The sequence below is a fragment of the Rhyacophila brunnea genome, unplaced genomic scaffold (genome assembly GCF_057557595.1).
Source record: "Rhyacophila brunnea isolate RB1 unplaced genomic scaffold, BYU_Rbru_1.0 scaffold_20, whole genome shotgun sequence".
NCBI classification, from domain to species: domain Eukaryota; kingdom Metazoa; phylum Arthropoda; class Insecta; order Trichoptera; family Rhyacophilidae; genus Rhyacophila; species Rhyacophila brunnea.
In genome coordinates this window covers 28,205,320-28,229,729 of record NW_028232860.1, presented here as the reverse complement: position 1 = coordinate 28,229,729, position 24,410 = coordinate 28,205,320, and the positions used below count along the sequence as shown (strand labels likewise).

At 33.2% G+C, this 24,410-nt stretch overlaps 1 protein-coding gene across 1 annotated transcript; it reads right to left on the bottom strand.

Annotated features, from left to right (window-relative positions):
* Positions 1-1,309: 1,309 nt before the first annotated feature.
* On the bottom strand, positions 1,310-22,576 carry LOC147071487 (luciferin 4-monooxygenase-like). The gene is made up of 7 exons (XM_085947871.1): positions 22,402-22,576; positions 15,508-15,715; positions 11,094-11,415; positions 8,402-8,573; positions 5,521-5,793; positions 4,300-4,527; positions 1,310-3,256 (listed from the first exon to the last, which is right to left on the bottom strand). The coding sequence occupies exons 1-7, from the start codon at positions 22,516-22,518 to the stop codon at positions 2,957-2,959; spliced, it is 1,620 nt and encodes a 539-aa protein (XP_085803997.1). The 5' UTR covers positions 22,519-22,576; the 3' UTR covers positions 1,310-2,956.
* Positions 22,577-24,410: the final 1,834 nt, after the last annotated feature.

Sequence of the window (24,410 nt, the reverse complement as noted above, 5' to 3'; positions counted from 1 at the left end):
CCACTATGTTCACTGATTAAGCTAGAGGTGACTTCGCATTGCAGGTTCATTTGAAGAAAACTTCCCAATACTTACTGTTATGACATAATATATTATGTCAGAATTTTCAGGGCATGTAAAAAGACAATCTGTCACAATGAGTAGATAAGCAGTTAATAATACTGCACTTCAGCATTATTGTTTAATTGAAAAATCCTGTAAAATTTGTGTAAAACCATTTTTAACTGCAGTCAAAATGATCATTAAAAAAATGGTAGCCATTGCTTGTGTCAGTAAATCGGAATGCCAATTGAGTGATGTAAATATTTGTGTAGTTTGCCAACTTAACTATGATTTACGCGTTTGCCAAATAATTTCGAATGTCATAATAGAAATAACGTAAAAGACTCCATTTAAAGGCTCTAGAAGTCTTAAGTCTAAAGTCAAAAGTAGAATATATTTTGTGATAATTGTACGAAGATTACATTTTGTTTGGAATTTACATAATAATAATACATAAAGGAAATTAAATGAATTCCTATGGCACACTTACCAATAATTGCACATGGCATAGGCGTAACGTTTTACCAATGATTGTATAATATCCATATAATATGTAATAATATTCATATTCTACGATTTCCTTTAACCAGTAATCTAATGAATGTTTTTTAATGAAGTAAGTAAATATCAGTATGTATCATACACAGCAAAGATTACATTGAATATGACATAGGTACTCAGTTCAGTTTTTTAAAAACTAACTAGCATCATCTACAAATTGTATTATTAGTTCAATGAAAACAAATAAGTATGACTGATACTGCCCTTCTAAAGAAGAAGGCAGTAACTGACTCACACACTTTCGAGATAAATGACATAATGTGGTTTTTTTCCAACTTTAGTACTGTGGATTAATAAAAAACGGTGATAATTTTTATTAGTAGGATGTTAAAATACAAATAAAGTTATAATAAACAAGTAGTAACTGCAATAAATAGGTGCAATTACTGGCTTTTAGCTAAGAAATTTGTATTATTTTAGCAGATGTCCATTTTTTTCACTAAGGATTTTAACGGTATTTTAGTGATAATTCTGATTTTAAAGTGAACAGAATATATAGCTTTCAAAATCACCTAACGGATGGTATTCATAACTCAATTTCACAAATTTTGCGAGTTACTGCCTTCTTAATTGGAAAGGGCAGTTAACAGTGGCACTATTTTTGTCTTATCGCCCATAGCATACCTAAACTATCATAGTTTGTTTTATTGCATTATTAACTGTCAATTCATAGTGGAAATTTATTTTAATAAAACGCAATTTTTTTATCGTACTTCTAACATTTTTATTAACATTATAGTTTGGTTTATGCAGGGCTTAATAGAATTTTAAAAAATTGACTACCATCGTCTACAAATTGTATTTTTAGTTCTTCTTCTTGGTCGTACACTCATGGATGAGGATCGTGACCACTTTTTAATTTTTCCATTTATAATAAAAGAAAAAATGAATATTTACTAATTATTGAAAGCATCCCTCAAAAAGAGGTTTATATGCAAGAACTAAAATTTTACAGGAGAGAGGAAAACGCAGTGATTTATTGTAAGATTTTTAAGTAAAGCAAATGTTTATTTATTTAATTGTATGTCCCGTCTCCTGTTAAATTTTTGTTGCTGCACATTATTTATAGACCCCTTTCGAGAGATGCCTTCAGTTTATCAGCTGTCTTTATTACAACACAATATAAAAGTCAAAATACGTTTGTTTGATTTCCTTTCCTACATGGCCCCGATTGATATCTATTATAGAAAATACAAAGTTTGTTTGTTCAAATTACGTCTCCTGCCAATTCCAATATATTCAATTTTCACGACAGATAACGCTGGCATATTTTGGATTCGAGTTTAATATCTTTTGTTTTACTTCACTGTCAGAATTATTTACATGATATTGACATGTTGTGTGCCTAGAAGCCAATTGCGAGGGGTGGAAGTACGCTGTTAAGATTCGACATAAACAGTGCATACGAAAAGTCTTCATTGAATTAAGAATACATACCTACAAACTTATCTGAAGAATGAGATGGGAGAGCCACTGTCGAAAACTACCCAATTACGACTCGTAACTGGCAAAATCTGACATTCGAATGACGTTTTTCAATATGGCGTCCTATGGTAGTTCGTAGTTCCATTTTTGGCCATTCTCCAGATAAGTTTGTAGGTCTGTACATAGATGGTGTTGGTTAGTTTTTTTTTAAATTCATTAACCCCTGCCGACTCCAAAATAAGTATGGTTTAATAGCATAGTTTTAGATATCTTATAGATAAACGAATATTTTTTTTCTATTATCCACAATGGCTTGTATTAGGCAGGGTTTGATTGAATTTTAAAAAGTAACTAACACTCGGCAATTTGTAGTCTTAGCACAATGAAAACAAATACGTTTGACTGATAAAGTTTAGTGTGCACTATTTATGTCAGATCTTAACAGCCTACCTCCACCCTTTGCCACTGCTAGATACAGATATTTATTAGAAAAATGTATTTATTATTGATTTGTTAAGTAAGTAAGTACTCTCGTGCGAAGTCTGGTACTTAAGCTGATCATGTCATTTTATTTGAAATAAATAAATGTCATTGACTATAAAATGAGATGAATTAGTTAGAACAGCAAGTTAGAAATGGATGTGGTGATAAAATGTGTAAAATAAATTATATGAAATATATTTTTTACTATATTAGTTTCAAACTAGGTACATAATATTAATCAATTGTGAAATAAGAATACATTACCTACTTTGTTTTTAAACTAAGTACATTCATAATGGCTCCCATGGACTCCCTTGAATCATCAAATGGAGTGCAGTCTGTACGGTACAATATTATTGCAGTAACTCCTTTATCAATTACTTGAATAGTGAAGGAATAATCTTATTTAGTTTAATTATTGTGGTTTTATTCTAACTAATATTTATTAAAGTTTTGATTTTGGTAGTTTCTTCAAAAGGTCTCGTAATTCTCTTCTGAGAATTTTCCCACTCGGATTCTTGGGCACCTCCTCCAGGAAGTTGACGCCGCCTCTCAACTGCTTGTGAGTGGAGATTCGACTCGCGACAAAGCTGATGATGTCTTCTTCAGTTATTTTGGCACCCACTTCGCGAACCACAAAGGCCATAGGTAATTCGCCAGCTGTCTCATCAGGCTTACCGATGACTCCCACGTCTTTAACTTCAGGGTGTTGAAGAATAAGAGCTTCTAGTTCTGCAGGTGGCACCTGTCAATAAAATAAACAGATTGATTATCCAAATTGCGTTTATTGCAAACACGTTCAAGAAAAACTTGTCTATCAGACGGAGACTAAATATAATATGAAAATGAAGGTGAAAAATTGACTTATGGATTAATGCTTAAATTAGCTGAAAATTATTTAACAATACAGATTCATTTGTACAGACGCAAACTTTACTACTTTCACCAGCATCTGTCAAAAACTGGAAGCATTTTAACACCTTAAAATATTATTAAAAATTATTATTCTTTTCCAATTCATGAAGTTTCCGAATCTGCGAAGAAAAGAGGTATTGTAATGTATGTTAATTGCACATATATTTTACCACTACCACAGGGATCCAAATATAGTAAGTGTAGGTAATGAATGAAACTGTATAGTATGTGGTAGTGGTAGTGAAAGAATCATAAAAACATACAGGTTTGAGAAAATCACAAAAAGGGCTCACCAGGAATTATATTCGGAACCTCTGTATGAAAAGCCAAAGCCTTACGTATTGGACTTTGTGAGCGCAGCACACAAATCATGCACACAATAACAACAAACGTATCTCGCTGACAATCAGCATTTTTGCGTGTAAAAAGTGGTTAATGTTCTAATAGTTTAATATATATTATGCTATTACTGGCAGTAAATTTATTCACGTGCACAGTTACAATAAGATTTTAGTTTGTATATTTTGGATATGATTTTAATTTGGTGTTCTTTTACTGCTATCAGAATTATTTTCCTTTTGACATATTGTATGCCAACATACAGGTATCTTGATATTAAAAAATGTGATTATTATTGTTTTGTTAAGTAAGATAATAGGAAGCAACCTCGTAAAAAGCTGGGTCCTTCAGCAGGTATATTATAATATACAGAAAATTCCAAATGTCAATAAGACAATTAAAAAAAATTCAATCAGTAACAATACAAATAGTTCCTTTTTCCATATGTTATATTCAGTGCACCTTCAAAAAATGCAGTTTATTAAAAAATCCCTTGGCTGCCACTGAATCAGAGATGTAACTTTATAGTTATACCTGAAATCCATTGTATTTAATAAGTTCTTTCAATCTGTCAATGATGTAAAAGAATTTATCATCATCGTAATAGCCAATGTCGCCGCTGTGGAGCCATCCTTCGGAGTCAAATATTTGATTTGTCGATTCAGCATCACCAATATATCCTTGCATCATCAAGGGGCCTTTGAAGCAGAGCTCACCCTCTTTGTAAGGTCCCAGAGATTTGCCGCTTTTTACGTCAATAACCTGGAACAACGTGTAAACAACAGTTACAAGATTTCACGTGAAGGTAGATTAGCGCGCATCACGGTGACCATTGGTTTTTCACGTACGATTTGTTTTGTATTTTATATAACAAACTCCTAACTTTCAAGACCCACTGTGAAAAAACGAAAATGGCAGTCGCCACCAGGAATAACATTTTAAAATAGTTATTGGAGAGTAGTCGGAATGCCAGACCCCATGCTTTTAAAACGAGTGCTCTGTAAATTGTCTTTTCAGCTTTTGAATATGCATTTCCTGTATGGGTCCGTTCACACCATGCGAGAAAGGTGGATACACAGGGCTCGAAATGGACCGGAGCGCCGTTCCGGTTCATAGAATCCCCAAAAGTATCGCACCGTCTCGTGGAATAAAATATTTCACCGTCTGAGCTACTCGTAGATATGCCATATTATAACAAAAGTCTAATATGTTTATAAAATACACATTAAATTGGATGATTAGATTAAATTGGAATGTAATATTTCGTAAACTTATCGAGCGCTCCGGTTCGTAAAATTTTCCATTTCGAGCGCTGTAGGATACATGTCTGAATGATGCCTGCTACATACTAACGTGATGCTTGAAGCCTATATCTGTCGCAAAAGTGTACAATCTGGCTGGAATCACACCACTGGATGTCCGTAGAAAAGTAGCCATCAATATACATCACACTGCTCAACCATTCCTAACAAATTCTATACATTTAATAATTTATAGAATTAGCTGATGGAGTGAATCTAACATTGTGTTTAAAATGTGAAAATGTTTGTAATTTTGACAAGTTAGGTATATTGTGAGAAATAACAGCATGGCGTTTACCACAAATCAATCTTTAATGCAAAATAACTTGTCACAAATTAAATTATTGGTTTAAGTAACTTTTTTCCATCTATACACCATATATTTGGAAACTGTATTTTTAAAAGAAATCTTTCATATCATCAATATCATTGATAAAAATAAATGTGTTCTTACTTTGGCTTTGGTTCCCGGAACGACTTGTCCACAAGATCCATATTTTATACTTCCGTTTCCATTATGAAGGACCGCAAGAGTAGTCTCAGTCAAACCGTATCCCTGCTTAATATTGGAGACGCCTATTCTCTCCGCCACGGCAACTTGCATCTCTTTCGAGAGGGGGGCAGCCCCGCACCAGATCTCTTTGAGGCTCGTCAGGTCAAATTTGCTGACCAATGGGTGTTTTGCGAGGAATACCATCAACGGAGGCACGACGAATGTCACCGACACCTGTCCAGAGTTGATTTTATAAATGTTAGTTGGCAATTGGCATGTGACAGGCCGCAGATTTTTAACGATACACGTCGAATGTAGAGCGAAGGTCTTACTACAATCGTTGTAATACCGATAATACCGGCTTAGTATTTCATAATTATTCAAACAGATGTCACCGTTTGTTTAATTTTTTAGATTATGCAAATCAATCGACAGTGGCTAGTTATTTGCGCTTAAAGTCGGACGAGATAACTCCTCGAAATTTGCATGTACGGCCTGTCGATCACGGCCTCAGAGCGAGATAACTCACTGAAGGCACAGAACCGGTTAAAACCTGATAAAATTTTATGAAGAAAATGTTTAAAAATTATTAGAAGCCGATTATTTAAAATGATACATTTAAATGAAAATAATGTCCAATTTTAATAAAATTATCTAGATATATTTTTTAATTTGAAAATAAAATATGACAGAATTTTTTTTTATATTAAAACTGATAAGTTAAGTATATTTGATACACAATAAAGTAGATAGAGAAGATACACAAATTTTGAAATGTGGAATTATCGATGTTAAATAGACGCCTCATGAAGAGTGTTTGTTGTTATCATTGGTGAGAAAAGTATTCGAACAATAAGTGATGGTTTTGATTATAGTGACGTTTAATCATTCATAATACCTATTATGTTATCTGTGGAATAGTTTGTACTTTTTAACCTTCAACCTCAACTTTGTTGTCATTTATATTGATTTCAAAACCCGACTGTATTACACAGATACAAGTGCATTTACACTCCTTACAAATTTATTAAAGAAATTATCATACAATTGCATGACATTGATAAATATTCATAATAAATATTCATTTCATTGCAGCTTATACTATATTTTATTATTTATGTTGTGATTGAAATGGCAATAGCTATAAAATTGATGGAGGCTTATTGCAGTGTCTGGGAATATGTACATGAAAAATAGTTTATTAACTTATACGCCTAAGCTAAAATCATGGATCAGTCCAGGCCAATGACATATTAAATGGACGACTCACTTCATACCCGGCGCGCACGAGAAATTGTGCATGAAAGTCATTCACAGATGTATAGGTAGATGTCACGTGACCATTGACGTATCCGTTTCCATTATGCGATACAAGCTTCGAGAATTTATGGTAATATAACCTTTATTGTAATGGCGTATTACTGTCATGACTCATTGCGTTAGAAACAGATTCTCGGTTACTTACGACTTCTCGGAGATTAGACGCAAGTGAGCCCAGCGAATCACAGGCGACTGACTGTCCAATGGTTCCTGTCATTCAATTGCATTGAATAAACATTCATCAATATCTTAAAATGGCATTTTATAAATAATAAATAATACTAACACATGCAAAGTGATATCCCATCTTTCTTGGAGTGTTTAGTAGATTTTTTTACAATTTTTAACTAGGCACATTGGCATTTTGTAACACAATAATAACGGTGGAGTCGAAACCTGACAGTCAGAAATTTTGTATGAGCAGACCCAGTGGTGTCGCCAGACCGCTTGCAAGCAGAATGTTCATTTGAGCGTAGGATACCGATATTAAAATATGAATTTCGCCATCCGGCAGACCCGACACAAAGTGAGTGTCATTTTATTTTCTAGATGCTTCGTCCATATTAATGTCATTGGTCCAGGCCATGAGAAAAATAAAATGTCGTGTACCATATTTCTATGGATGGGTATATTTTTTTGCAATACAGTAATACCCCGACATACGCTACCCTGACTTACGCAAATTTGACTTTGGCGATTTTCGTTGAACCTGCCTATCGTTTAACTTCGAGGTATCGCTCTACATTATACTAATTATTCATTACTCCTGTCATTTTAACCCATTGAAGACACATTTAAAAGGGGGGGGGGGAATGGATAAACAGCCAGATTTATTATAAATTGTTTAATTTCAATATTTTTTGATATATATGTCGTTCTTGAAATATTTTAAATGATAATTGTCTTTCTAAATATGGGGATAAATTTATTAGATTTCATGAAACTAAAAAAAAATACCTAGGAAAAGCAGTGCCACATTGACGCCAATTGTTAATATATAATTATTTCAGTATAAAAAAAATTATGCACTAAAACATTTAAAAAGAATATCTATTAGCGTTATCATATTTCTTATAACGTAACCCATTGAATGAAAAATATTTAGATACCTACCTACATAAACAGTTAACATTTACATTTTTTACATTACATAATACAGTTGACTTTTGAGTCCCATGAGGTCTAGAGTGCAATGGTGGTGTTATCACTCATTTTATCATGCAGTGCTTCCATATAATTTGTTTATTTAAACTAGAAACCGTCTTACTGATATTATACGAGTATTTTACTCTAGTGATAAAGCAAATCAGATTATTCATTGACAACTTTGAATAAAATCTTTTTGTCAATTGCTGCGGGTTATTTAGTGCACCTCTAATTCAAAGAATGATCCTTGCCACTGATCAAGGCCAGTTCATTTCAGAACTTCAGATCAAATTTTGAACTGAAGTTCTATTAATAAAATGCTTACCCACTCTATACAGAGAATAAGAGTAAATAGATAATAATGAGAATTCTTTACCTTATGATTCTGAATAGCACTAAGGAAGGATCGTTCTTCAAATTTGACTTGGATGACAGATCTAAGCTGAAGGTTGATACAGGAGAGGTGAGTGACAAAGCCGTAGGCGTGGAACCATGGTAATAAGGTCAAGAGACAGCTGCTTTCTTCTCCAATGCTGTCCATCAGATGTCTGGAAAAAACAAGATAGCAAAATATAGTTATTTTATATGACATAATAATACCCCATGAATATTTCCGGAATTGGACCTAAGCCCTGTGCCTTTTATTTAATACTTAAATGTCATTTATTTCTCAAACAATAATAATGACATTAGTTGAATAGGGACCTTGTAAAATAATGATATATAGCAGTATTATGCATAACGTTTACTCGTGGGCATACTGTTACTATACATTAGAGCAAATTTGTGGTGTGCGTTTATCTCAATTATCTGGTCGATCCCTCAGGCTAGAGCCCAGTCGGCCCTCCCCTTTGGGCCACGGTAATTTCCAAAGTTCAGTAAAATTCTCGTCTGGCAAATCGTCTCAATTATTTTTCTTAGTGTTAGTGAATGTCGTCCACTGAGTAACCACCGATCAACGTATTTTGAATCATCGAAAAGTGTCAAAGGTAGTCCAACGAGTTTGATGAACAAAAGTGCCGAAACTGTTTTGGTCTTCAACGAAGCTCTTATTGGGGTAATAATTAGATTCGTTTTCACATTCATTTGAAGAAATGGTAATAAAATTTTATACATATATCAAACAACGATATGTCTTTACATTTGATATGACTCAAGAAAATTAACTTGTACTATGTAAGCGTGAACATTGTTGTTTTATATGACATGATAATACCCCATGAACATTTCTGGGTTCGAACCCTGTACCTTTTATCTTATGTCATTTATTTCTCAGGGAATAATAATGACATTATATACATAATAGGGATTATCAAATAATAGTGATATAGATATCAGTGGCGTGCCGTAACGCCTACTCGTGGGCATGCTGTTTTAAAAATCCATATACACCCATTATTTACTACATAATAATTTTAATCAGCACAACATTATGAGTTCAGTTTTGAATTAATAAAACTTTATTCAATTACATCAATTGGGAGACAGAAAGCCAAGACAATGGTTACTAAAATTATACAATGTAATACAATCAACATTGAATGCCATTATGCGTCGATGACATTGAGCTAGGTACTTTACAAGCTGCATGTTGGCGAGTTTAAAAGCGGGCGAGTTAGCTAGTGCGATTGTGATGATGACACAAAACTTTCCACTCGTTCAGAAGCCAACAAGCTAGCGAGTTGAAACCGTCATTGTTGGTACTACTTTTGACAAGACGTATTGAGTAGTTCGTTTTTTTACCGGGAGGTCGCCACTATCGCTCTACTCCGCAGACGCATATCGGCCCATACGCCAGCGTGTAGCGTGTAAAGTAAACCGGCTTTCAACTTTTCTCGGTAGATTGTTTACAATCTGCTTGTTAGCTTGTTCGATGATGACACTGCGCGAGTTTATAATCAGATTGTAAATTCGCCTACAAGCAGCTTGTAAAGTAGCTCAATGTCATCGACCTATTAGTAAAATTCGGTGGAAAAGGCGATGCATCAATCTACGAAACAGTCTTCGGTTCGGCCTGACGTATGGAGGAAAGTCTTACGGGTAAGGCATACATATTGCAGGACACCACGAAATACTCTGTGGTCTAAATCCCACCAGAATCACAAAATGAGGACTCTTTCAAGTTCCACTTATGCCAGGCATGTTGAAGTTCAAGTTGGCTGTGATCAAAACTAGCAGTGATCAACCTCTTCCCCTCTTCACACACTCTTCCATTGCCATTCTTTAACTTGGTAAACGACACTGAGGTGTTATAAATCAACAACACTTTCTCTTTCACCATCACAAAGAAATACTCTATCTTATGGGCACTCATTGCATTCATTGTCAAACTATTTTCTTACTGTGCAAAGGCACTGCTGCACAGTGGTAAAGGGAAATTACCCCTCGGGTCAAAGCATAGGTATTCAAAATATCTTCTCTTTCTCTCACGCTATAAGTAATACAATATGTATCAGGTGATACAATGTGGTCATACGGTTTTCCACATGGTTAATTTAAAAATTAACGTAAGTAATGCCTGATATAGGCAATGTAAAGTAATAAAATCACCAGGTATATCGAGGATTAAGAAACGACACCTCGTAAGTGACAAAATAACAACTTTACAGGAGATATTATAAAATAACAATATACCTACCTACTGAAGGCGGTTTTATTTTTCTGGTTATTTGGATTGAATCTTGGGTGCTAATTTATAATAATTATTTTAGCCAAATTATTTGAAATGAAAAATAAAATAGAGAACTAAAAGTAATAGTAATATAGTAACATATTCCTATTTTCCTAAATATATTCCTACATTCTGAATTTAGGCTTTATCTAATATAAATAAGAAGATTCAAAAACTTAAGGTGCATTTAGAATATTTAGATCAAGCAAGCGAATGTTCATTCTTCCCCCACTCCTCGTCAAAAAGCGTTTATGTAAGGTTTATGTCGATAGAATTTTGCTAGAGTTGGGGGAAAACGAACATTCGCTCGCTTGGTCTAAATAAGGACTATTTTAAAACCCATTCCAGTAGATAGATGATTAATTATCTTTAAAAAAATTGTCTCAAATGAACTTACCGTAAATGATTTGTGCATATACTTAAATTGTAATGCGATACAACGACTCCTTTGGCTAGACCGGTTGTCCCGGATGAGCACAGGATAGCAGCTGGATGCTTCTTGAAGTCCACTTCTGCTAGTTTAAATGTTTGTACATCGGTGTGCTCATTTATTAAGTCTTCATATGACAGAAAGGCAGGGTCTGTCTTTTTGTCACCAAATTCGATGATTTTTGGGGCGGACTTCATGCCTCTGATGGCGTTCCTGATATTGCGAACGGTCAATGGCGAACAGAACATCATCTTTGGCTTCGATATTTTCATGGCATGTAATATTTCGTCTGAAAGAAAGATTAATTATTCTTCTTTAACGGGTGTGAACTTCTTCAACTTCTTCTTCAACTTGAACAAACGTAAGTATTATATTTGACTGAGGACACAAAGGAGTTACAAATTAATCATCTCCTGTCTTTTACTATCACAACGAAATACTCAATTTCCCATATGTCTTGAAAATTATATGTTTGGTCTTCTTTTGGTCCCTCATCATACTCATTATCAAACTATCCTCCAACTGTGCAAAGACCCCACTGCGCATTAGTTTAAAGCACATTGATTCTCCATATTTTCTTTTACTCCTGTGGCAGGCCTCAGGTGATATTACAAGTTCATGTGAAGTTCCTCATGGCTAATACCCCGTTTACATTTGCATGGATTTACTGCTGACAGTACCTACGTATTTATTTATTTAAGAAAACAAAACATTGTGGACATGACGGATAAAAATTCAGGACGTTCACAACATGAGATTTATATTATAACAAACAAATATTACTCTCACGAAAAATAAAAAACATAAACAATTTTATACAGGAAAATATAGTTTTAAAAACAAAATACAATGTATATGTCTTTAAAGAGCGCATTGACTAGTCTTGCACCCCCCACTAATAGTGCCTGATAAGCTTGACTTGAGGAAAAAATTCTGACCCAGAATAGGTCATGGCTGCGACCACGTAGGTAATTGACAGGCGCATATAAATTTTAATTCACGGCCAATACAAGAGAATGCAGTGTAACCACGTTATGCAGTGTAACCACGTAAAAATGTTCAGACGCTTCTGAATTTTCACGCAATGCATGGCGGATACGCATGCGTAATAGAACGATAGTGGCGGACCTGCTGGAAGAAATAAGAACAACAACGCACAGAACAATGTGACGTTTACCAATTCTACGAACCTGTCTGAATCTGTCAAATAGCACCATACAATGACCACATCGCGTCTCGCCCACGCTTGAAGAATGAAATTGGAGACACAGTTTGGACTTTTACGTGTAAACAGTTATTATCGCGATAGTTTAAAATACACACTATTGGTGCAAGTAAATTCATGCACATGTACAAGCGATATAATTTGAAAACAAATTACTCGTAAGCTGGTTATGGAATTAAAAATAGGAATGCTTAACCTTCAAAATCTAATCATAGTTTCATCAAAGTTTCGTGTGCACTATTTATGGCGGATGTTAACAGCCTACCTCCACCATTTGCTACTGTGACAAGGTGGTGCTGGTTAACGTGTGGAATATTGATTGCATTCAGTGATTCTTTATCTGTGAGCTTCTGCACCAGCCTGGTGGAGTCTTTGTAGAGTCTCATAGCTTCACCAAAATCTCTTCTTAAATCGAGCATATTCTTATAGAAATTGTCAGAGATACATAATTTTCAAAATTGTGTTTCCTATCCGAAACTATACTTCATTATACATTTCCGTCAATCTGTAACAAATTAATTGTCGATACCTTCTAAGTATATCTTTTTCAAATCGTGTTTTCTATCCGCCACTATACTTCTTTATACTTTCCCGTCAATCTGATATAAATTAATTGTACCTAACAACGTTTGATACTTTCTAAAAATACCTAATCGATATATCACACAACGCCATTATTATTTTACTATAAAGATGTATATTTTCTCACTAATTACTACGAAAATATCATCTGATTTACACTGTACTACTAATTAACTGTCAAATTATAATAATGTTAGATATTTTAGTTCAATTGTTTCAACAAAAACAAAACAATAGATAACTACATTTTCAGCATTTTCAAATATCGAATACGTATTAGAGATGCCAGGATCTAGATTCTATATCAGTGGTTCTCATGTGCGGCCACCAACATCATGTTCAGTATTTAATTTAATTGACTGGGCTAACGGTAAATATGCGTTATTGGAAATGACTCATGTCCAAGTGTTTAAAAACCATTTTAATAATACCACGGTTGAAAATTTTTTGTCGAAGTTATACATTGACCAAAAATCATGTCAATTCAAAGAACTGGCAACAAATGCTTTATTAATATTGTCGATTTTTCCTACTACTGTATACTGCTAGAGATCATTCAGTGTAATGCACTTCATAAAACACAAATATCGAAGCCAGTTGACAGCTGATGTAAAGTTAGAAGCAGCCATGCGGCTCGCATAGGAAAAAGAAGTGTTGAGGAATTTCCATTTGCATTATTTTTAAATAAATAGATGTACACTAAAATTTTTAAATATCTTTTAATAAATGGACTTGTCTTTGAATAAATAATTGATAATGTTTTTAGTAAATAAAATTTAGTTTTAAAAATTAGTTTTATTTTTTTCAATCACAACAAAAGTGAAATTTGGTGCGGCCACCAGACGTTTCCATAGAACTGTCAATGTCAATTAATAGTGCGGTCACAGTTAAACTTCACCTGAGAACCACTGTTCTAGATACAGTAAATTGATAAAATATAATAAAATTATATTTGTACCTAATATTATTTCTGATCAATAGTTAAATAATATATTATATATTGCGTAGGTATTTTGTTAGTTTGTTAGTACATACTATTTAGCTTTGTTTGTTGTATGTTTATCAGAAAATAAAATCGTAAATTTAGCAATGATACGGTAGTAAGGAGAGTTACTTATATTATAGTTATTACATTTGTGAGACTACCTTTTCTGGCTTTTATGGTGATAGGTACATGATTTTAAAATAAATTATCTTTTTTCACTTCATGCATGCGACCCTATCACAGAATGGAAGCTAAATTAAAACTTCTTCTACCAGAAATAGTTCTGGATGCTTCGTCGAAAAAATTTAATGTAGGTACATAATGTATTAATTTTTACTGCAAAAATAAAACAGTCGAAAAAATTAAATGTACCTTTAGGTATTAAATTTTAATGCAAATAATTACAAGATAAAAAGAACTTTTTATATACACCGTTTTTAAATTCTGTTGAACCATATAAACTTGACTTCACTAGCTTAAACGATCAAAAGAATTTGTACTGATTGATCTATTGATTTCCATAGTAACGCACGTATATATTAATAATATAGTTGCTGGGACCCCTAGCAACCAATAATGGTTTCGAAATAACTTGTCATACAAAACAGAATTAACTGAAAATGAATTCAATTCTGCTTAAAGATGGCTAAAAGTATTTAAAAAATGCATTGGTATCGTGTTCTATATATATATATGTACATATATATAATATAATATTCTAAAAGTTTAAAATGTCTAGCTAGTCGGGAAGTTAGTTAAAAATCGATTGCAAGATTTGTACCGGACAAAGAACCACCGGATAAATAAGAATACGAGCTAAGAAAAACGTTGTAACAAAATAAAACTATCCTCGCATAATTAGTGACAAATAATCTTCAAATATTTTCCGAAAATATATTTAATTTTTAATAATGTAATTTAATAGCAATTCATCGTAATCATCATTAGCCTGGATCAATCGAAGGCCTCTATAAGCTGAATCGCTGCTATATTGAACAATCGACGTTTACTATAATATTGTTATAAATAATGTCAACTTCATAAAAAGAGATGATGTTTTATTTACTATTATCAGAAGGTACGTACACACAGGTCAGTCTGATCTAAAAATACAACATTTATAGATTAGTATAATAATAATATCTACTAATTTTAGTCAAAAGCGATAAATAAAAAAAAAAAAAAATAATTTACATGTCTAAGTAGTTAATGTACATTTTTAATTATATATAAGTAATGTAACATTCTTTATATTGGACATACATAATTTGAAAACACGTCGGATATAATATTACTTACGAGAAAAAAAAACGAAAAAAAATATGACACCCGACGCTGGATTTGCGTCAATGTGCTTTACCAATTAAGCTACGACCGCCCTATCTAGTTACGGCGAAATTAACTATTGAAATGCTTATCAAAATCATTTTACTTATATATCCGTGCTTCTGTATTATGACGACAGAAGAAAAATTCAAAAAGTATAATATATTTAATTGCATGGTTTGTAAATCTGTCAATAGATGTCCCTATTAGCAGTACAGTGGCGCTACCTAGCCTTAATAAAAGGTAACAAATTGTATAATTACTTTTGGTGTACAGGACATTGATGGGTGCATTAACAGCTCCAATGAGTAGCACAGCAACAACGGAGACGGTGAACTCAAATCTGTTTTCGCTGGACATGCCGATCACATCGCCTTTCTTTACCCCAAGTCTCCTCAGGGCCTCTGCTAGGTTTACGCTCTTGCGAAGAATATCCCAGTAGCTAACCTTATTTCCAGTGGCATTGTCAATCTAGAACATATAATATATTTTTATTATACAGGTAATAACTTATAATTGTAAACTGAGGTTAGCTCCTTTTTTGAGAAGGTATTTTGATTTTTTAAAGATATTTGTCTCTACTTACTACTATGTAATTAGTAAAGTATAAAAAGCCGATCGACTTTTCAATGGGTACATAAGATAAATGACTTGGTTATTAGAAATAATTCGCATGAGTCATAGACGGATCGATAGCTTATAGGCTAGAGCACTCATACTGAAACGAAGAGTCCCACTCGGTCCACCTTTTTTCCAATTATTGTTTCTCATATAACAAATCTTCTGAAAGTTTTTCCAAATTATGACGCAAAATATTATTAATAATATTAATACTTTCGACCAAAGGTACTTGATGGAATTTGAATTTAAATTCTAATGGATTAGAGCTCTGTACTATTTCATTTAAGTCGTTTTTGCGATCCGGGTTTCGCCTTTCGGCATCTTCAGGCGTCGTGTACACTCACCAAAGGCAAACACACACTGACAACGAACAACCTTAACTCTACCTTATATAGAAAATCAATACAATAAAGTAGGTAAAAACTCCATTACCAACCTATTTAGTCAGAAATTACAACAAAAAATACAATAAACAAATTATGAATAGCTGAAGTGTCAGTAAAAAACCTAATTAGTAAAAACCCTATCTTATTAATAACAATACACTGGAGAGCATATTATTATAATAAATCGTCAAACCTAATAATAGGTTAAAATTCTTTATAACAATAAAAATACTACACTCAAGAGGTGTAAATCGTCAATTCTAAGAAAAATAATTATTCGAGTTAACTAATGAGATATTAGTCTTTAATAATACTCTTACAAGGTACCTGCTTTTATAACATTATTTTTTAACAAAAACAAAATTATACATATAAACTCGCTTAATATAATATAATATATAACTCACCTAATATATATATATATATATATTATACATACCTAAATCCTCATCCATAGACTCTCATACAAACATATATAAATTTTGTGTCAATACAATTGACCATGATTATGGATGAGGAACCCGGGTCGCAAAAAAACGACTTAAATGGAATAGTACAGAGCTTGAATCCATTAGAATTCAAAATATAATTTACGAGACTGAAAGAAGTGGTAGGGTAAGTTTTCTTTTATATAATATATTTTATGTAATATATTTTTATTATAGTTGTATATGAAATGTATGTAAGCCAGAGCTCGAAATGGATCGAAATGGACCGGAGCGCCGTTCCGGTTCATCACACACTTATTTCAATAAAATAGTTTAAACATTTCTAATTACCCAATCTAGATACTTCGCTGTAATTGTCTTTTTTTAATAAATGTCTTTCCATCTCAACTTTTTGTGTATTGGACTCGCCACCCCACTGTTAATAATAGGTACATAAAATACTTCTCGTTAAAAGAACCACGGCTTCACAATCACCATACTCCGGTTTGTGACATAATGTAGGTACATCTTAGTCTCGGCTTGCCTTTGCCAGATTCAAGTATTTCAGCATAATGACCAGTGACGTCCCTAGGTAAGCAAAGTGCCGCCCTTATGCAGATATGGAATGTCATCCCCTTTTATTTTTAGTTTACATCAATTGTCTTCTAAATTTGTTAGGTACCTACCCACCTACTTACCTATTGTATTATTTATTTTTGGCTATCTTACATAGACAAAATATATGTGAATACCGGAAACTTAAAATGGTGTAAGTGCCATTTTCAAAAAAAGAAGGTAGAGGGAATTTAATAATACACTCAAACATGCAATTCATACATCAACCATACAATTCTTACAACCAACGCCATCTGGAATTTTTAAGAATTATTTCCGGGTATCAGTGGCACTTGTATCCTTCTGTAGGACATTGGCCTTGGCACATGCTATCCATTTCCTAAATAAAACCGTTTTCATAATTTCTGGCACTTACAGCCTTTAAAGTTTCCGGTGTTCATGTAAGTACACAAAAAAGTCTTTAAATTCACATACACACTAATTTCCTGAATTTTCCCAAACCTGCTAAATATACGAACTCATAAAATTAGGTGAATATTCGCGGCAGGGAAGAACTATTAACCGAGAAGAGTGAAAAGTGCTAGGAGAGGCGGTCATCCAGTGGTGTATCGACCCCGGATGATGATGACGATGATAGTTTTACTAGTTTGATTTAAGCAGTGACGTTCTGTGGGGGCAGGTAGATTGAGCGTCGCTTGGGGGCGGCAGTTACTCGAAGGGCGGCAAATCGAGAAGAATCATTAGGTGTATATAGAAATAGGTATCTAAACTTAGTAATAACGGAAATACCTTTCCATTAACTCATTCGCTGCTGACTATATAATGAGATTTTAATTAGCACCTTTAAAATGTACGTTAATTACATCGATCAGCCGCTTGGTCATTACGCGCATGTGCGTCTTCAGCGTCTTTGATTGAGTTACTGATTGGAAACAAAATGTATTAATTAACATAAAAGGTTTAACAGACCGAATTTTTTTTGTTGGGTTCGCGATGTCTAGTTTACTTATGTTGTACTTGGCCGTCATATCCTTGATGACTATGAATGCCACGTGCATATTTGCGAATTTTATTTGAAATATAGGTTGGTACTGACCAAATTAATTTATCTAAATATTTTTGCCAGTCATTCGCGAGTTTTGAAAGTTGTAAGATGTATGTTTATAATTATTTAAATGTATCTAAAACCGTGGACACGCAATATTGTCTATTGAAATATGGCATTTAAATTAGATTTAGTGATTAAATGTATCCATACAACACATTTCTTAGATGTTGCAGTCATGAAAGGATGATAAAAAATACTGTATAAAAAATGGGGCGGCATTTTGGCGCTGCTTAAGGGCGGCATTTTGCCTGGAGACGTCCCTGGATTTAAGTGCCACGCGGAGTGTCCAATACTTAAAAAATATTTTTTTGATAATTTAGTGTTTGTACAAGGTTGCCTACCACTTTTGTATACTCATATTCTTTTGACAAACTCATTAAATTACTGTATTTTTCAATCGTAATGAGTGACTCAACATTAGTTTGACGATGTCACAATGTTGGCGAGAAAAACAATGTATCTAAATAATTTATGTTATGTTTGATGGGTGGTAGAAGATTATTAATATGATTTATCTAAGCATTATTATGACAAATTTTATTGACAGAGCTTATATTATCTGTATACCAGAGGTAAACTATTGTAACTCCAAAAATCGTGAAATGGAGTTATTGTTATATTGTTACTTTATTACCAATACAGTACATATACCTGCATACATGGTAAACAGCTGTAACTCATATTACTCTTATTATAAAAGTTAAAAATTAAAAATGTCATTGTAACTCCATAACTATTAGAGGTAAAAAACAGTAAGAAAACATACAATTCTTTTGATGAAACTTATAATCGAACTACAGCGGTAAACAAACAAAAAGGTTTTGATAAATAGATAAATTTTATCTTTTCCATTCACGAATGCCACAGGTTGAAAGTTCCAAAAATCACAAAATCGTCTCTCCTGTAAATTTGTCATTTTGGATTTACCGTAGTTTACCTCTAGTATACATTTATGTTTTCGCAAAACATTGAATTGGAATATGTAAACACGTTGATAACAATATTTCGTATCTCTACGTCACTGCAAAACAAGCCGAACCAGATAAATATTAACCTCTTTACATTAATTATTTTTTGACCATATCAGTCAGAATCACCAAAAAAGTCGCAGTCCTTCAAGACCTTTCTCTATTAAATTAAGTAAACGTCTACTAAATTAATACAATTAGTAATATAAACCAGTGATGATGCATGGTCAAAGTGATAGATCCCATTTTTGTACCGTTTGTGATATTTCGATCTCCCATCTCTCATAAATCCAAAACAACTATTTATTCTGGAGCGGTAAAAACCGTCGAATTTACGTTTTAAATAGAAGTCCGAAATTCAAAAATAAATAGAACAATTAACAAACCAAGTCCCTATACGCAATGAAACCATTTCTATGGGAGGTTTGTAAAATTTTCCACTGTATGATGAAAAAAGAATAAATTAAAATTCCCTCTTATTCATTAATCATTACTAGTAATATTTTTGCTCAATTCTCTCACTAAATTTAACCATTTTAACATTTATTTTTTATATTTAAGTATATTATTTTGTAAAGATCTGGAATAAAGGAATTTACGAGGTTTTTGACGTTCAAAGTAGCTCTTGGCGCCAATTGACACCATTGTTTTATATTATAGATACATTTTAATAGATAAATTAAAAATAACTTTTTTCTATGTGTTTTCATGACGCACAACAACGCTTTTGAGAGGGTCAAGAATTTCATGTTCCTGGCGTCCTCCATTAACAGTGAGAATAGCCTAAAAACAAGGCCTGAACAAAAACGAACCATGAATGCGAGTGAGAAAGCATTCAGCACGCTTATATTCTCCGCAATATTCGTTAGAGTAAGATAAAATTTCTACGGCTGAATTAAATATTTTTTGTACACGTCGCCGGTAAATATTGGTTTGGATGACTCCATTCATTCAAAAATTGCGAACAGGTATTGCTTAAATTTAATATTTTTTTTGTTAAATATAAGTTTAGTGGTAATTATTTTTAGTTAATTTAGTAGAACATAACATGGTTAACTATCTTGTGTTTAAGCTTGGTAGCCGAACTGAGAAGTAACATGATGATATAACGTTTTATAGTTAAGGCGATACATCAGTGAAACGGCACATAATTTTCAACTATAGACGCGACGAAATTTTGGACTCGCTGCAATTCGGAGAGAGAACGTTGAGCTGGGAACACGTCAATTTGTTTCGTGATGGCGACGGGGGTATCAATTCTTAAATCGTGTAAAGATGACTAAAAACGTTACCCATTTACTTTAAAAAGAAAACATGTCAATGAATATATTATTATTGTTACTAATAGAACAATAAACAGAACATTAAATGGACGCATGTTGGATTTATATGACAAATAATATTTCGTTTGGCACCCGCGACCCACAATCCGCGCATCGCCTAGCCACGATCTTTTTAGACCGTGCCTCAACTGAGGTATAGCCTTAAGTTAATAATAATAAAATTAAGGTTCTACTGTGCATTATACGCAAAAAACACGGCTTCGTAGAGCTGAATAATGCACACTCTCTTTATATTTTTACTATGAGCCTATAAATATAAATTAAAAGAAGTGTTAATTGTGCTAGGTAATAAAATGTCAGCGTAGGTACTCAATAATAATATAAATGTATCTCTTTCGTAGAACTATATCCTGCAACACAGCATAGGTACCTATCACAAGACAGAATACTTCTAATTCGAATAAACTTCAGATAGGCTATACCCCACTACATTTTGAAGCAGGATTTTGAATGTCCTACGAAAATGAATCACTCATTATAGACGTGCAATAGTGTGTGTTGCAACCTTAAAATACACCAATATTGAATGAGCGTCTTTAAATTATAACGTAACTAAAATATAATTTATGAGTCAGTAGTGGTAGGTAGATGTAAGTATTCTTCAGTGTACCTACCGTGTGCTGTGGCGCGAAATGGATTAGAAGCACTGGTTTAAATGATGAATAGTAAGTATTTTCATTATCCATAAATATAGGTAACTACCTATTTCCTATATTTATGTTAATTTCTACTGAATATCATACAAAATAGTGCACGTCACCGACTGATAAATTAATAAATCGTCACTGTTCTGGCAGAAGACACTAATTCGAAAAAATAACATATTGAGTTAGTTATACCAAAACGTTCCTTATATCAAACTTTACCGTCTGGAAACCTTCTTAATAAATAAACAGTCTTTATTTTAAAGTCATCCTTTTTACGCTTACTTAATAAACTCACATGATAGAGTGATAGACCATTTCAAACATTTTAACAACTTCAAAGTCAAATTACTCAAAACTAGTATTCTCCAGTTAGTGTGTTCTGCCAGAACAGAGACGAAATACAGTCGAACTTGGTTATTACGAGGAAGATGGGACCGACTGAATTTGCTCGTTATAAGCGTTACTCGTTAAATCAGAGAATAGGTATTTTTAAATGAGCGGTCACATAACACAAAAAGTCGAAAATAAAAATCTGAAAACCATCGTAAAAATCCCCGAAACAAGCATGGCATTCATAAACTACAAAAGAAATTATTTATTGTAATGAACGCTGGTAGGTACCTACGGACTTCACAAACCATATGCGTGGATACTTTTTCATTATTGTCGACGAAAACACCAATTAGGTAGGTACTTGGACACATAACTAGTGTCATAAACGTAATCCGACCCCGGCGGCATCCTGTCCGATCGGATTTTATTGCTTTTAGGGTCGACATGTTTATAAACGATCGACACATTTACAGTATTTTAGCTCGGTATATCCGATAAGTTACTCGTTATAACAGTGAATAAATGTATGGAGAAAATCATAAACCAAAATGTCAACGAATGTTTCCTCATTACATCCGAGATCATAATAACCGAGTTCGACTGTATTGCAAAAAAAAAGGTTACTTCTAAGATAACATTCGTTGATAACACGCAGTAGGCGTAAACATTAAAATATCACAATATGCAGTACAATATTTTACCACACTTTCAATTCATAAAGCTTCCTAATTCAAATTAGATACATACCTGTATGATATTATTCCCGCCCAATTTCAAGTTGCGAAAAAGTTGCTCGCTGAAAGAAATATCCAAATTTCCTTTTCTTTCCGGCAACCCTTCGAGTATAAACTCCATGTCACTCATTTTAATATTTTAACTGCGCGCACACACAACAAACAGAGCGGACAATTTTATGGAAAGTAATGACACAATGAACGATTGAATGCTCTCGACCTTTCGAAAAAATAATATTATCGAGAGTTTAATATACCCAATGGCGTCTTGAGAAACGACTGATTAAAATGGGGGTAAACTAGCTCAACGCTACCGGAGTACACACAGTCCGAAGTCTAACATATATTATCACATATAAACGATTATAACAATATTATTTGATAACAATACAATAAATAATATTAGATACCTACTGTTTACAGAAAGACCGTCCATAGACTAATATAGATATATATTCTATGGTGACCATTTATTCTTTTTTATAAAGGACAATCTTTTAATTTAGAGTGGTTTTTATTTCTCGGGAATTCTCTAGAATTCTCAAAAAGCTCCTGTTCAACAGTTTCTATGTCAGCGGCTTTCTTTTTCTGTTTCAAATTCTCCTTTTTATTATTTTTTTACATTTTTACATCCATTGTAGCAATTCCTAGAGTTTTAGAGATTCTCATTGATGTTTTCTCGAGAAATAAAAATTCTCGAAATTTCCGAAAAAAAACATTTTTCGAGATTCGAGATTCACCTATTCTGAATACATGCGCTAAGTATGATATGGTCCAAAGAAATGAAAAGTCTTACAAGTTACAAATAATGCAATGCAATTACGAATACGAGTATGATTGTATTGGTTTACAAACCAATTCCATATCACCTATAATATTATTATGATAATAAATATAAGGTGACCATTCATCCTTTATTTAGAAAACACTCGTTAATTTTGTCAAGGGCATTGCCTTTTCGACGAAAACGGACTTATTTATATTATATTTTTCGTATTTAAATCGATTCCTACAGCTGTTGTTACTTTAAGTTGATTAAACGTTATACTTGGATATGGAAAAACATCAGTGACATCCCTAGATAAAATGCCGCCCCTAGGCAGCGCCAAAATGCCGCCTTATTTTTACATATTATTTTTATCATCCTTTAACTAGTCCAATATCTAAGAAATGTGTTAATTGGATACATTACCAACAAAATATCAGAATACTTATTCGAAAATCGGCACGTGTCGTTTCTGGTCACCGAGGACGTCGAATGGCAACGGAAGTAAACTAGATATCGCGAATCCGACAAAACCAGTGAGCTAAATTTTTTAATGGAAAGATATTTTCGTTATTACTAAGTTTCGGTAGCTATTCCTCGATTTGCCGCCCTTCGTGTAACTGCCGTCCCCAAGCGACGCTTAGTCTGCCTACCCCTACGGGACGTCACTGACAAACATCACATTGATATAGTAACGTTTTACGTATTTCTAAATGAATCATCGAAATCATCAGTATGTGTATGTGTATTTTGTATGTGTATGTGTATTTGTATGTGTATGTGTATGTGTATTTGTATGTGTATGTGTATGTGTATTTTGTTAATTGAAAAAAGAAACTGTTTTCACTAGTAATTGTTGTTATTCCACGTAATATTATTTTTAAATGGATTGTCTTCAGTTTGTTTCATTTTAAAAGTTTTTAGGTACTTATACGTTCTACTTGTATACGATCAGATATCGCATTTGATTTTATGTCAGTATTTTATAATATTAATTTATGAGATTGCTCGCAGAACCGAACTGACATGTGGCGCATTTGGGCGACTAAATAGTATATCTCGAAAAATAACCTCCCAATGTGTCTTTAGTGTAAAGTGTGCATGTTTAACAGGTAACCCTAATTTTAAAAAAAGTATCCAAAAATTACGAGTAGCGCCAAATGTCCATAGAAAGGTGCGTGTTCGGTAGAACGCGAGAAAACCACAAAAGAAACCAATGGATAAGGGGACAGATAAGAGCACGAGATTTGATAGAG